The 14,160-nt window shown below is 33.8% G+C and overlaps 1 protein-coding gene across 1 annotated transcript; it reads right to left on the reverse strand.

Moving 5' to 3' along the window:
* Window positions 1-1,987: 1,987 nt before the first annotated feature.
* Window positions 1,988-13,918, reverse strand: LOC123550164 (vesicle-associated membrane protein 4-like). The gene is made up of 7 exons (XM_045338600.2): window positions 13,559-13,918; window positions 10,052-10,098; window positions 9,311-9,358; window positions 7,973-8,073; window positions 7,560-7,639; window positions 5,553-5,604; window positions 1,988-4,406 (listed from the first exon to the last, which is right to left on the reverse strand). The coding sequence occupies exons 1-7, from the start codon at window positions 13,622-13,624 to the stop codon at window positions 4,363-4,365; spliced, it is 438 nt and encodes a 145-aa protein (XP_045194535.1). The 5' UTR covers window positions 13,625-13,918; the 3' UTR covers window positions 1,988-4,362.
* Window positions 13,919-14,160: the final 242 nt, after the last annotated feature.

Raw genomic sequence — 14,160 nt, forward strand, 5'->3', positions numbered from 1 at the left:
TGTTGTGTTTTGATCTATGAATTAGTCATGTATGGTTCTGATACAGATGAAAAAGCCAACACTGAAGATACATAAAGGGCAAAAAATAACAGACTTAGCTAAGCAAAACTTAAGTTTTTTCACGAAATTTATAGCAGGTGTTAAAGAGTGAAAGATATTTGTTCTTACAAGTTCAAACAAACAAATCCTCCATTATTTCATGTTTTTCAATGGTTTTAACAAATTCTGCATGCCTGACAGATTTCAGATTTCACTCTTATAGGCCAGCAATTCATTGAGAAAACATGCTCTGTTCTTTCTATTAAATACATTTTGTCACTTGAAAATATCCTGAACCATACTAACTCATCTAACATGTATGCACACAATAAATAACAATATACTAGCATACTATTATTGAATGACTTGCTAGTCAACAGCCAAAACTATTTACTTTAAGGCTGAAGCACTCATAGTGCAAATGCTTTTGACTATTCACCAGGAAGTTATTAAGTGTTTTATCACATGACATGAAAAATATTTTTTTTTTATTTTCCCCCCAAACTTTTGACTATAGTCCAGCAAACATGTGTTATAAACTATGGACCAATGAGTTACACAAGGAGTCATGCTCCTGTCATATTTACACTTATGTTAAAGAGCTCTATACAGACTGGGCAAACAGGCTAGAAAAAGGATTTTTTTTTCAAAAACAGTTAGTGCTCAGAGGATGTGAATAACTGCAATGGCTTAAATATCTATGTATCCAGTCAATTAACATCTTTGATAACTGTAAATTCCAACTTACGAAATTTTCTAATGAAACCATTCCATGACAAAAATCTATCAATTACCTTCAAGTTAGGGGCAGTAAGTTTCCAAGAAAGTAAGTTTAGCTCTCTGGGAAGAAATCTAGTATTCATCACCTTTGAATTCACCCTGTACTTCTGCATGGGTTGACAGAATGCTCGCAGGTTGATAACAACTACTCAAATTTCAATAAAAGGATTCTATATTCTGTGATTTCAGATATTTTTAACCTGGACCATGCAACCACTGCTCATTTATTTCTATAGGCAGATAAATTTTCCTAGTGAAAATGAGGTAGACAATGCATATTAAATGTGCAGTTACGAACACATCGCAAAATTGACTTTTTGCAAGAAAATGCATATATATCTTCTTTAATGGCACAATCATATCCTACAATCAAATGTATACCTTATATAGTGGGTAGATACTCTTGAAGGGTTTCTATGCCTTTGCGGACGAAAAAACAATTCCAAGGTTAGCCATTTAATACTGTCATACACCTAAATTAGCCGTGGTAGTTCTTCCTTAAGAATTAATGCAATGCCATAGAAAGCCAGGAGCTGGTGTGCAGTAATCATATACAATGCCACATACTTATGAAAACCATTTTGTATTTTCTATCTATCTAGAACTTGAGACTGTCGTATCATCATTTTTCAACGGCAAATCTAAAATTCTACAACTCAGTAGAAGGCAAAAAAATATGTGTACATACCTCTGTATAATTTAATAAACCCATGCTGTCATAAAATAGCCACTTATCATACAATACAACTATTGCACAAATAATATTTGAAACTAATTAATCAAGTCTGCAAAATCACAGAAAATTGCAGAAACTCGACATGCCATTTTAACTTCATGGATTTGAATATAATACTGCAGACTAGACAGATTTTGTATAACATTCAGATCACAATGTGATAAAAAACAGCCATAATCATGAACCCTTACTCTGCTAAATTTCTATAACAAACTTGTCCATCTTTCAATTTGAACAGTACCATTAACTGTTAAAGGGATGCTAACCAAAAAGATGCTGACTGAATAGTGAACAGTGCAGATCTTGATCAAACTGCACAGATATGCAGGCTGATCATGATCTACACTGATCTCAAAGGCAGAATCAATCATGTCCAGCATGATAAGGGTTAAGAATTTTGGGTTTTACCTAAGATACTTAATAGAACTGATGCTCTGTTCACAAAATTTATTGATGAAAATAAAAACACTGAAAGTTTTAGCTACAGAGCACTGTCATGTATAGCTCTATATTAATTCCACCAGAAGATTTTCTTCTATCATTGCTACACACAAAAATAAAACATAGATATCAGCAGGAAAACTTCCTGGATATCCTGGACATAGACACAACATAAAATGTTCCAGTATAGGACTGGACCTGTAATGACACTCAGCAATTTCTCTGTGATTACATAATTATCCTGTTTAAGCAATCTGGTATTCTTTGGCTATAATGTATTTCAACATGAACACAACTTTCCATTAAAAAACAAATACATGCCAAAATTGCATCCAGAGAATACGTAACTTGCCAATTGTCATAAAAAAGTACCACTCCACTACCTTAATCATATAATGAAAATGGGTAGAATTCACTTTCTTTTCACATTTTACTTCAATTAATAAATAAACTGATTTCCTCCACTATTTAGTATTTGATAGCTTCTTTTGAAAATAATTATAAAGGAAAAATATCATTGCAGGTTTCAGAATCTGTACATGATCGAAAAACATTTCTCTATTGTCAATTACTAACTTTATCCACTTCTGCACCAGTATAATTCAATCTTCTGTATAAACGAACACACTATAGTATCACAGAACAAAGCAATACATGAGCCGTGCCATGAGAAAACCAACATAGTGGGTTTGCGACCAGCATGGATCCAGACCAGCCTGCGCATCGGCGCAGTCTGGTCAGGATCCATGCTGTTCGCTTTTAAAGCCTATTGGAATTGGAGAAACTGTTAGCGAACAGCATGGATCCTGACCAGACTGCGCGGATGCGCAGGCTGGTCTGGATCCATGCTGGTCGCAAACCCACTATGTTGGTTTTCTCATGGCACGGCTCATATAATGTCACAACCTTAAATGTGTAAATTACAAATTTATATGAAATATTTAAGAATTAAATGTTATTTTTGGCGTGTTTAGACGGTAATACACCACAATGGGACTTCTTGCAAATCCATGAATTGCACTAGTGATTTTTGGATGATTTGAAAGTAGTCCCACTGTGGTTTATATCCGTCTAAACACAAAAGAAAATAGCATTCAATCTTATATTTACATTTTTTAAAGTAGCTTGCCACAAAAACAACATGTTTCCCTTCCATGAGTACCAGAGAATTTAAATAAATAAGGGGATATAAATCTTTTAAACATCTAAACAGAACAGTCAAACTGGCCCACCAATGTTGAACTGTAATTCCCCTTCCAATAAAAATACAGTTCCTGTTTTTTTTCATTTGAAATATTCTTAAATCTAAGAAAAAAAACATGTAGTCATTGTAATTCAATTTTGATTCTTACCATCAGAAATATTCATTTAGCCATAAATTTACATTCTTTTTGAAATTTTGTTGTCCAATTTTGAAAGATTTTTGCAAACAATGTCATTTCATTTATGTGTTTTACCCTTGGTATTATTGCACCAATGTTGTTTATACGAGAATAAAAGCTTTTTTCTTTCAATACAAAGCAAATAATGACTGTAAATATTAACAATTGACAATATAATACAGGTGATATTTGTTTCAGTGTTAAGATCAAAGTATCTTTCATATAGTGAACTCAAGATATAATATTTTTATGAGTGTTACCAGTGGAATGTAAAATCTGGTGTTCAAGAGTAAAGATATTTTGATCTAACATTTCAAAAAAACATTTTTTTATATCTTTTCAATAAATTTAACCAAATATTACCTATTTTGTAGTACCATATGAGTGAAAAAACATATCTGGAATTTTTCACTTTGAAATTATCAGATATTTAACACATATATTCCAATAATTCACTGACGTTTAATGTAAAGGCGGGCAGTTAACCTAACAATGTTTTTGAATTCTGTACCAGTACAAATCTGTTCTCCACAACTAACTGCCAACTTCCACACATGAATCAGGTGGAGGACGAATGAATTTCAGACACAATGTCTTTTATCAAACAGTCATGGAGAACATACGCCTCACACTGGGTTCAAACTTAAATTAAACATCAGAAACCATAAATCAAACTTATCTATTAAACATTGCTTTTGTAGAGTAAAATTGAATGTATAACTAAAGTATTGTACATCCAACATTTATATGGTCCACGGCCACATAAACCTAGACACCTCCTTAATTATCAAGTACAAAATTAAGTTTTGTCTGATAAAGAATTTCAGTATTACATTGAGAAAAGTTAGAAAACTCTTTCTTCTTTGGTAAAATATGATGGTAAATCTCTGTTTAATATTTTGCAACCAAATGGTAACTAGATCCCTTTATTCTTTTTTCCCTCAGAAGTAAATGTACAAACATCACAAGTCCACCTGGAATGGGTTATCCTCCCTTGTTCTTGTTAACTTGACTAACAATTATTGGAACTGAAATAAAAGAGAACAAACATTGTTTAAAAACAAATTTTAAAGAAAACAAGGAGCTGCGTTCAATAAACGCTTGATGCCCCCAGTGGCATCCTTGTCGATACAAAGCAACGCAAGTCCAAAACGAGGTCAAGTTCATGGTCAAACTGAGGTCAGGTGATGTCTGAAGATGAGGAATGGTCACAGGTTACATCTGCATTAGTATCAAGTCATTCTAGTTAGGGGTATTGTTGCTAGACGAAACGGTCCCATTTGGTTAAACTCGTACAGACGGAAGAACGGACAGACAGGACAATCACTATATGCCGCCCGCATCAGTAGATGCTGGAGGCATAAAAATCTATTAATAATAAAGAACAGGTTGTGTGTATAGCAATGAAAGCTCCAGATTTTACTCACCTAAAAACGATGCATATTTGAGCTTGGAAAATACAACTTTTTTCAGACATTAATTTATATTTATATATCGGTAATGAGTTTTGTGTGGGTGTGAGGGGTATTGCATATTTCACTACCTCTAATAAGCAGACTCAATCAAACCAAGTCTGCTACTGTTTTTGCCTAGTTGTATTCTATGCTTCCAAAGGATCTTCTTGCAGATTTTTTTATGTACCAGCAAACACAACTGGAACTAACCAAGTGTCTATAGGACATGAACCCCCTCTATGTGATGTCTATATACAGAAGAGAATGCATTTTAGATTTCTCAGCAAGACAAGCTTTCTAAACATAGACACACATACACACAGACAGACAGAGGTAACACTACTAGTATTCCCTCTGCCCATTATTAATGACAGGTACATAAATACAGAAATATCTTATTTTGAACGCAACTTATGGAGACATAGCCCAACAATGGATAAGAGTCTCTAAATTCTTTAGAATTAGGCTTAAGCTACATAATTTAAAGCCTTCGGTGTGCAATAACATTAATATAAGTGTTTTGAATAACAACTGAAAAGTAAATTCAATATTCATGTATTTCAGTTTGTCAACAAAAATTGGTATCATACATAACCCATGTCAATACAGTACATGTATAATTGAATTTTCCATAAGTCTGTGCAGAATGTCTGAAAATTCTATTGATATTCTTTATTTTAAAAAAAAAACAAACAAAAAAACAACAACACAAATACTTACTGATTATAATAGACAAAATCAGAATAATCACAAAGGCCATGATCAATCGCATCTGAAAAAGAGAAAAGAAAACATGGAACTATGCATGTGGTCCAAATTTGAAGCATGTACCTTCAAAAATGTGAAAGTAGGTCACTAGGTCAATGTCAAGGTCAAAGTTTTTTTTCGGTGCATAAAACTATGCATGTGGTCCAAATTTGAAGGCTGTAGCTACAGAAATGTGAAAGTAGGTCACTATGTCAAAATCAAGGTCAACTCATGTCAAGGTTCAAATCTATGCATGTGGTCCAAATTTGAATGTTGTAGGTTATTGACAAGAAGATTTTAAAAGCTTTTCCCTATATAAGTCTATATGAACCATGTGACCCCCAGGGCGGGGCCATATTTGACCCTAAGGGGATAATTTGAACAAACTTGGTAGAGAACCACTAGATGATGCTACATTACAAATATCAAAGCCCTAGGCTTTGTGGTTTGGACAAGAAGATTTTCAAAGTTTTTCCCTATATAAGTCTATGTAAACCATGTGACCCCCGGGGCGGGACCATATTTGACCCTAGGAGAATAATTTGAACAATCTTAGTAGAAGACCACTAGATGATTTCACATACAAAATATCAAAGCCCTAGGCCCTGTGGTTTTGGACAAGAGGTTTTTCAAAGTTTTTCCCTATTTAAGTCTATATAAACCATGTGACCCCCGGGGCGGGGCCATATTAGACCCCAGGGAAATAATTTAAATCATCTTGGTAGAGGACCACTAGATGATGCTTCATACCAAATATCAAAGCCCTAGGCTCTGTGGTTTTGGACAAGAAGATTTTCAAAGTTTTTCCCTATATTAATCTATGTAAATTATAGAAATAAACAAAGGGCCATAACTCACTAAAAATTGCTGAACCAGTCTGATTTTCAGGGGGACACAACTAGGGTACCAATACATCATTCTGACAAAGTTTGGTCAAAATCCCCCTAGTAGTTTCTGAGGAGATGCGATAACGAGAAATTGTTAACGGACGGAAGGACGGACGACGGACCACAGACGCAGAGTGATTTGAATAGCCCACCATCTGATGATGTAGGGCTAAAAATCATAGGCGTCGTGGGCATGAAATTTCGAGGTTTTGGTCAAAACGACAATTTTGTGGGGATATGAATTCGTGGATTTCAACTTTTGAACATAAAATGAATGGTAATTTTACTTGTTCGTTGGGATTAAATTTCGTGGATTGTCTCAACCACGAAAATTAGTCCCCCACAAATATTAATGATTTCACAGTAACTGATTGTGAACTGTTTTCATATTCAAGGGTAATTTGACCTTTGAACTACAGATCCCAAATAAATAGAGGTCATCTACTGACCATGGGAAATCATCATATGAAATCTGAAGTGTGTTCTCAAACTACTGACTAGAAACCAAATTGTCAAGTGCCTGACCAGAACAATATGCCTGTCTTCTTCAGAGGAGCATACATGAATAAACTGTGGTTCCAGTAATAACTCTTTGGCGATGAAGAAATGATATGTTATGTTTAAAGTACACCTGGAAGCTAAACACATGTATATATTCTGTCTTGGCACTTCAAACCAAGTAGCTGTGGTAGAGTGTCCGCTTTGAGAGAAAGAGAGATATCTGGGTTCCTATCACTGGCTGTCATACGAAAAACGTGAAAAATGGTACTGGTATAGCTCCCTTGCCTGGCACTCAGTTTTTAAAAGGTTGTACCAGGAGGTAGAGTAAACACATGTAAGTAACTGTTACTGGATATCAAGATTGTCACACAAGGGGTTTATAACTGGTGTTGTATGCTGGGTATATGTGACATTAGATAAAGTTTATTTTTACCTTTACCTTTTTAATGAACAGCTATTAATTCCAGAAATAATTCTACTGCATAGTGTTCGTTCTATAGGTATTCAGCAGAACTTCACGTTTTTATTTTTGCAGTATAAATTCTATTCAACAAAGAAAAATGTGTAAATAATGCGCATAAATAATACCAACCTTGCAATTTTTCCACCACATTGTTTTATGTAAGGCTTTGGCTCTGTTTCTAAACATGTCAGAGTTGTTTGCAAGACTGTCTGTAGAAAAAGAATAGGAGATGTATAATGCACATTACAGTAACAGTGAACATGAAACATGCTGTAAAGGATTCTGTGCACTAAAAATATTCAAAATATTTAATATTGTATTTATTAGATAATTAAGATCTGTCATACGAAAAATGGTACTGGTAGCTAGACTTCATGCCTGTCACCTCTCTCTGGCACTTACCGTACTTGCGCTTCAAATCTGGAACCTCTCTAAGCACTTACCGGACTTGTCCTGATTTAATGGCCTTGTCCTGCAAGTCTTCTATCACTTATCTTTTCCTAAAAAACTTTACACCTGTACCCTCTCTCTCAAGCACTTACCAGACTTGTCCTGCAAATCTTCAAGTCTGTCCCCTCTCTCTATCACCTTGGTAACATTGTCCTTCATAACATCTACAACTTCCTCTACCTGACCACGTAACCTGCAAAAATATACTTAAGGCTTCATCAATCTTCAAAAATCTATCTGTTGCTTGATTTAGAAAACTATAAGCCACTCTTCAGTACAGATAAAATATCCAGTACAAAAGTTATTGTGACAAAAAAAAGCATTACTAAATGGTGCAAAAGGCTGAAAAACATGACAATGTACAATATGGTCAGAAAATAACAAGTCTTCCCTATACAGGTATAAGTGAGTATACCTGACTGCAAAGTGTCTGCTGATATAGACTGATTTTCCACAAACATCATACAATTATTAACTGATGTTTAGGTAAATTTGCAGTCTTGTTTACCTGCTGAATGTACATGAAGTCCCTGGCCAAAATTACTCTCAGGTTAGTCAACAAAACTGCATACTGACCTCAGCATAAGTCAACAATGCTTATATCATAATTATACTAACAATGTTATAAGGAATAGTATCAATTTTAATTTTTCTTTATTTTTGTACAATCTCTTGTTTTTTATGAACCTGTTAATGCAGCATAAGATGTGGGTTCTTCCTGAGATGCATGTGATACAATTTTTTAGGCCCTTTATGTATAGTTTTGACTAAGTCAAGGGCCATAACTCTGGTCTGACAAAAGGAAATCCCAAACAAAACCCCAGGAGCGCAACTTCATATGCTGAATTACGATTTTATGATGTGTAACGACTATGTCGAATGATGTTTGAGGTATGCAAGACACAAATTCAGACAGACATCTGGGCAGACATTCTGAAGGATGGACAGATGTACTGACTAGAGTAAATCTAAGTGCCCCCCCAAACACACAAAAATGCAAGTTTGATTATCTACTTTTTCAAATTCATTTTTTCCTAAAACTTTTCACCCTTCAACTTGAAACAAATGTAGCACATAGTTTAAGATATGTAAAAAAAATAATACAATGCTCTTTTGAGTTTCACAAGAGTGTTCTAAATACTGTATTTAAAGCTGTTAAAACCTATAAGTCAAGGGAACACTTCAGACTTTTCACTGAATAAAAGGAAATTAAATTTAACCACAACATTGAAAAGCAATGAAATTTAATTAGAAACATACACACTCCTTCTTTCCATGATAGACTCACTACACTTGATACTGCTCAGTACAGATGTGAATGCAGAGTCTTAAAAGGGGAAGATTTTCACATAGAATTATCATACAGCCCCCATTACATCTGAATGCCTTAGAAAATTGTAACAATTTTATAATATTCATAATGCCATTACCTTCCAATCTTTGGATCATTTAACCTCTGTGTATTTACTCTTGGACCACTGAAATAAAGTAAAGCTAGTAAACTGACTAAATTCTTTTGTTGGGCCATCTATGGGGTAGGGGTCAGGTGTGAGTTTTGCAGCATTTTTAAAGAAAATAAGACTTTCTACTATAAAAGAATTGTAACCATGGTTAAATCATAGCTTAAAAAAAATACAAGCGAATATCAATTGATTTACTTCCTATACTGTATGATCATTTTTTAAGACAAGTGAAAATGACTACAAATATCTACGGTAATTTCGAAATCTTTTAATTTAGGGAAAGACAACATTGTGGTAGGGGAAAAGAATTTCTTGATAGAGATAATGGAGCAATATTTCAGCAAAAATTAAAACAAAACAAAACAAAAACAGACAGGAACCTGTGACATTAAATCATTGATATGCACTGAGGCTTCTAGGAAACTTTGAGAAAACGGCATCCTCTTGTAAAAGAAGAACACACAGTATGTTAGTATTTTCCTGTCAAATAACATTAACATGAGCTGCTAAATTGTCTACAAAATTCTTATATTAAAATATTTAAAGGAAAGGGTAATTGTGCTTCTAAAGAAACTTTCTAACAAGAATCCCAGCTATGTGAGCTGTATGAAGACTAATAAAATAGGGAAATTGTTTTTACAGGATTAAAATATAGTATAGATTAATTGCATATTTATTAACTTAAAGTGTAATAACTGTAATTTATACTTGAGAAAGAAATCATCCTCTTCTGAGTCCCCATCCAACAATGATTGCTGAAAAGAAAATTAGTTGGTACAGAAACTCTTTAAAAAGTAACTTATTTTTTATACTTTAAAGATATTCATATCCAAAGGGGAAATATCCCATTAACAGGTAGCTTTAGCCTGCTGGCGGCAAGTGATTCTGCATTTGCGACCAGTGCAGACAAAGATTAGCCTGCACCGGGTTTGCTATTCAATAGATGTAAATTTTCAGTGAACCTCCTTTGAAATAATAAATGGTACTGGCCAAAGTGAACGAAAGACCAGTCCATTTTAGAAATTTAGCAGGTTAAAGGTTAATTACAAACAAATAACATTAACATTCGGTTCACTTACTGTACTTACTACATGTATCATGAATTTAAAGGGATGCAGAGCTGTCATCGAGTGATTGAAATTTGTCCTCGATGATAACATATACAATGACTCTTCTATTTATTCTCTGTTATTCCAAAGCTTTCTAAAATTAACTAAACTACCGAACTTAATTCTCTGTCAGGAGGAGAATTAATGATGCCAAATACCGAGACGAAATCAGCCCAAGATGACAAATTTATTACTCAAACAGTGTGGGGTGTAACTGTTTTAAGTTATGTAACCTATTTCAGTTATTTTTTCAAGCATTTTATAACCTGTATTAGTTATAAAATATAAGTTAACTCAGGTAAGTTATTCAAAAAAAGTCTTTTTACTGTTCTCACAAAGTGACCTATACAGTGAAATAAGTAGCAATCTGTGGTTAATCAAATTCTCTTTTAGTCTGATCATGACCTGATAAGCATAATAGGATGTTAAGAGCTTTATAGCTTTAAACAGTTTGTGTAAAACTTTATTAGCCTTGCGTAAATTTTTTTATTGCATAGCTGGAAAGATAAGAGTTCAACTGGATTCAGGAAATAATTGCATTAGTCACATTCAAAATGATGAATTGGCACAGGAGGGCTTTGTAATATTTTATGATAACTGAAACAAGTTATGAAAATATAAGCAATAACTCAAATGGGTTATAAACTGCTATAACTTGAAACAGTTACACCCCTGACTGTCTAAGAAAATTGCTTCAGCGTAAAGCATGGTCAGTGTTCCCAGAAACCCCCAAATGAGGGTTTTTTTCACCCCCAGAATGGTACTTTGCACCCCCAGTTTTGGAGACAGCTGTTATATAACTTTTAGTTAGGGGAGGCAAAAGTGCAAGAAAAACTCTGTTTTCACCCCCAACTTTAAATGCATGTGGGAACATTGATGGTGGCCAACTAACCTGACATATTGGTATCATACGCATATTATGAAACCACTCGATTCAGGTAACATTTTTGTTTATATTTTTTTAATTACTTGACTGATTTTCGTTTTTAGCATTGAAGAGAAGAAAACTAATTCTTTCCTCAGCACAAAGCTTCTGCTACACACTCTTAATACTTCATTCAAACACTTCACCCAAATCCCAGTGTGCACATCGTTACGTACACAATTGCTCCATGAGAGAAACATTTGGGCCAAGTAATTGAGAAAAGTATTGACATTGTATGGGACATGTTTTATTTCTAGAAAAGCACTTGTTTTTCTGTCCTCAACGCATTTTGTATTATTAAAATCAGTCAATAAGGAAACAATAAGCAAAACTATTACCAGAATTGAGTGATTCCCCAAAGTACGATATCGAAAAGTCACACTGGTTGGTCACCCTGGTAAAGGACATTCATTAACAAAAAGAAATAATACATGAAATTGAGCTTCATATCTAACCTTTAGCCTGCTGGTGACAAGTGCAGACCAAGATCAGCCTGCACATCCATACAGTCTGATCATGGTCTGCACTGTTCGCTATTCAGTTAGTTAATTGTGCCAACATTTTCTGTTCAATGTATATTTCTATTTTATTGTGAAAAATACAATTTTCTTTTTATTTCTTTTAACTACCATATGGTTTGCAACAATATGCATAAAATTTAAAAACACGAAATAGCTGAAAGTGCTAATTTTTAAAATGCTGGGATCAGTGAAAAGGCTCAGAATTACAAGAAAGAGGCATGCATGTATATAATTGACACTAAATTTATAAAAATTAAATAATATTTGTATATACAGTACACGCAATTTTGTGTAAGCTTTATTTTGTTGAAGATTAAATTCAGAAAAAATATCTTATGATCAGGCTAGACCTCCAGCTAATGGATGGCTAGACACTTCAAAATGCAAATGTGGTATTAGAACATAAATATATAGGAAGTGTCTAGCCATCCGGTAACTGGATGCCTAACCTACTTTCTAGCCGTCCGGTAACTGGACACCTAGCCTATAAGCTAGGCTTTTTCTAGTCGTCTAATCAATTTATTTATGAATTATGTATTTTTCTGTGAAATGTTGTACTTTAACATAGATAATTATAAAGTTGCTTACCTTCATATAATCAAAATTTGTGTTCAAACATGCTGGCACATTAATATTGTATAAAGTTATGTTCATTGTTTAAAAGGGGTTTCAGTTATGTTGTTGTTGTTGTCCCAATAAATGTTTGGCAAATAAAGGTTTCAAAATAATGTAAAGGTTAAGTGTGTAAAGGTTAAGTGTTGCGTCAGAATATCTGGTACTAACAAAGAAATTTTATGAGAAATATTTTTAAAAAAAACCAACCTTTTAGCATGTTAATCAGTCAGGGGTGTAACTGATTTAAGTTTTGTAACCTATTTCAGTTATTTTTTCAAGCATTTTATAACCTGTATTAGTTATAAAATATAAGTTAACTCAGGTAAGTTATTCAAAAAAAGTCTTTTTGCCGTTCTCACAAAGTGACCTATACAGTGAAATAAGTAGCAATCTGTGGTTAATCAAATTCTCTTTTAGTCTGATCATGACCTGATAAGCATAATGGGATGTTAAGAGTTTTATAGCTTTAAACCTTTTGAGTAAAACTTTATCAGCCTTGCGTAAAAAAATTTACTGCATAGCTGGAAAGATAAAGAGTTCAAGGATTCAGGAAATAATTGCATTAGTCACATTCAAAATGAGGAATTGGCACAGGAGGGCTTTGTAATATTTTATGATAACTGAAACAAGTTATGAAAATATAAGCAATAACTCAAATGGGTTATAAACTGCGGTAACTTGAAACAGTTACACCCCTGACTGTTTATGGAATGATCACAAAATAAGAATTTGTTTTTTAATATTGTTACCCATTATCATATTTGTCACACCTCCGCTTTTACCTGTTGCTGAGAATATATCGAATTTTTGGTCCGAATGAAGCCTAATTACTTGTGTGTAGGTAAATAATGCTATGTTTTGCAAACAAAATATGGTAAATGAAATTAATTTATTATACTTTTCTAAATAAATTGATTACAGGACCGCTAGAAAAACCCTAGCGGATAGGCTAGGCGTCCAGTAATCGGATGGCTAGAACGCAGGCTTGGCATCCGGTTACTGGACGGCTTAGGACACTAGAATTTAATTATACATCTATTTATACCCGTTCAACATCTCTAGCACTGTGTCTATCTGAACTGTCTGGTATCCTTGCAAACTTGGGAGGCATAACGGATGTGTCACAAGTATCAACTGCTGTTGTTTAATGTAATGAACTTTTATCAATCACTTTTAACACAGATTTGGAAACATAAGAATGTAAACAATACACTGAAACATGTGTGTCTATCACTCAATAGGTAATGTCATACAGTTTTTGTTGTTGTGTTTGGCACATTTTAGTATTACAATATATTTGAAGCGGATCTATGACGTTAAAAGTAAATCTAATGAAGACATATGAAAATTTTTTTGCTAAATCTTCTTGTTTTCAAGTTCCCGGAAGTGACTTCGCAGCATCACGTGTAATTTACGTATCGTGAGAAACAATAAAATGTAAACATGCGCAAAAGGACACGTTTGGTACTTAGATCCTTTTTAAACAATTTGTTTGTTTAATTAGTTGTATTGATTAAAAATGCATTGTGTTAATTTATTTTCATAGGCAGTATTTATCGAATAATTGATTAAAGTTTTGGATTTACTTTTTCAATCGTATGTAGAAAGCCGGTGTGTTGCTAGGCATTTCTCATAGGCGCTTGGAAA

Source organism: Mercenaria mercenaria, chromosome 15 (genome assembly GCF_021730395.1).
Source record: "Mercenaria mercenaria strain notata chromosome 15, MADL_Memer_1, whole genome shotgun sequence".
Classification (NCBI taxonomy): Eukaryota; Metazoa; Mollusca; class Bivalvia; order Venerida; family Veneridae; genus Mercenaria; species Mercenaria mercenaria.

Coding starts and splice junctions, on each gene's coding strand:
- LOC123550164 (XM_045338600.2), bottom strand. CDS start 13,624: ATGCCTCCCAAGTTTGCAAGGATACCAGACAGTTCAGATAGACACAGT. Junction 9,359..10,051: donor GAGGATGATTTCTTTCTCAA/GTATAAATTACA, acceptor ACTTTATTTCAG/TGGTCCAAGAGTAAATACAC. Junction 8,074..9,310: donor AATGATCCAAAGATTGGAAG/GTAATGGCATTA, acceptor ATATTTTTGCAG/GTTACGTGGTCAGGTAGAGG.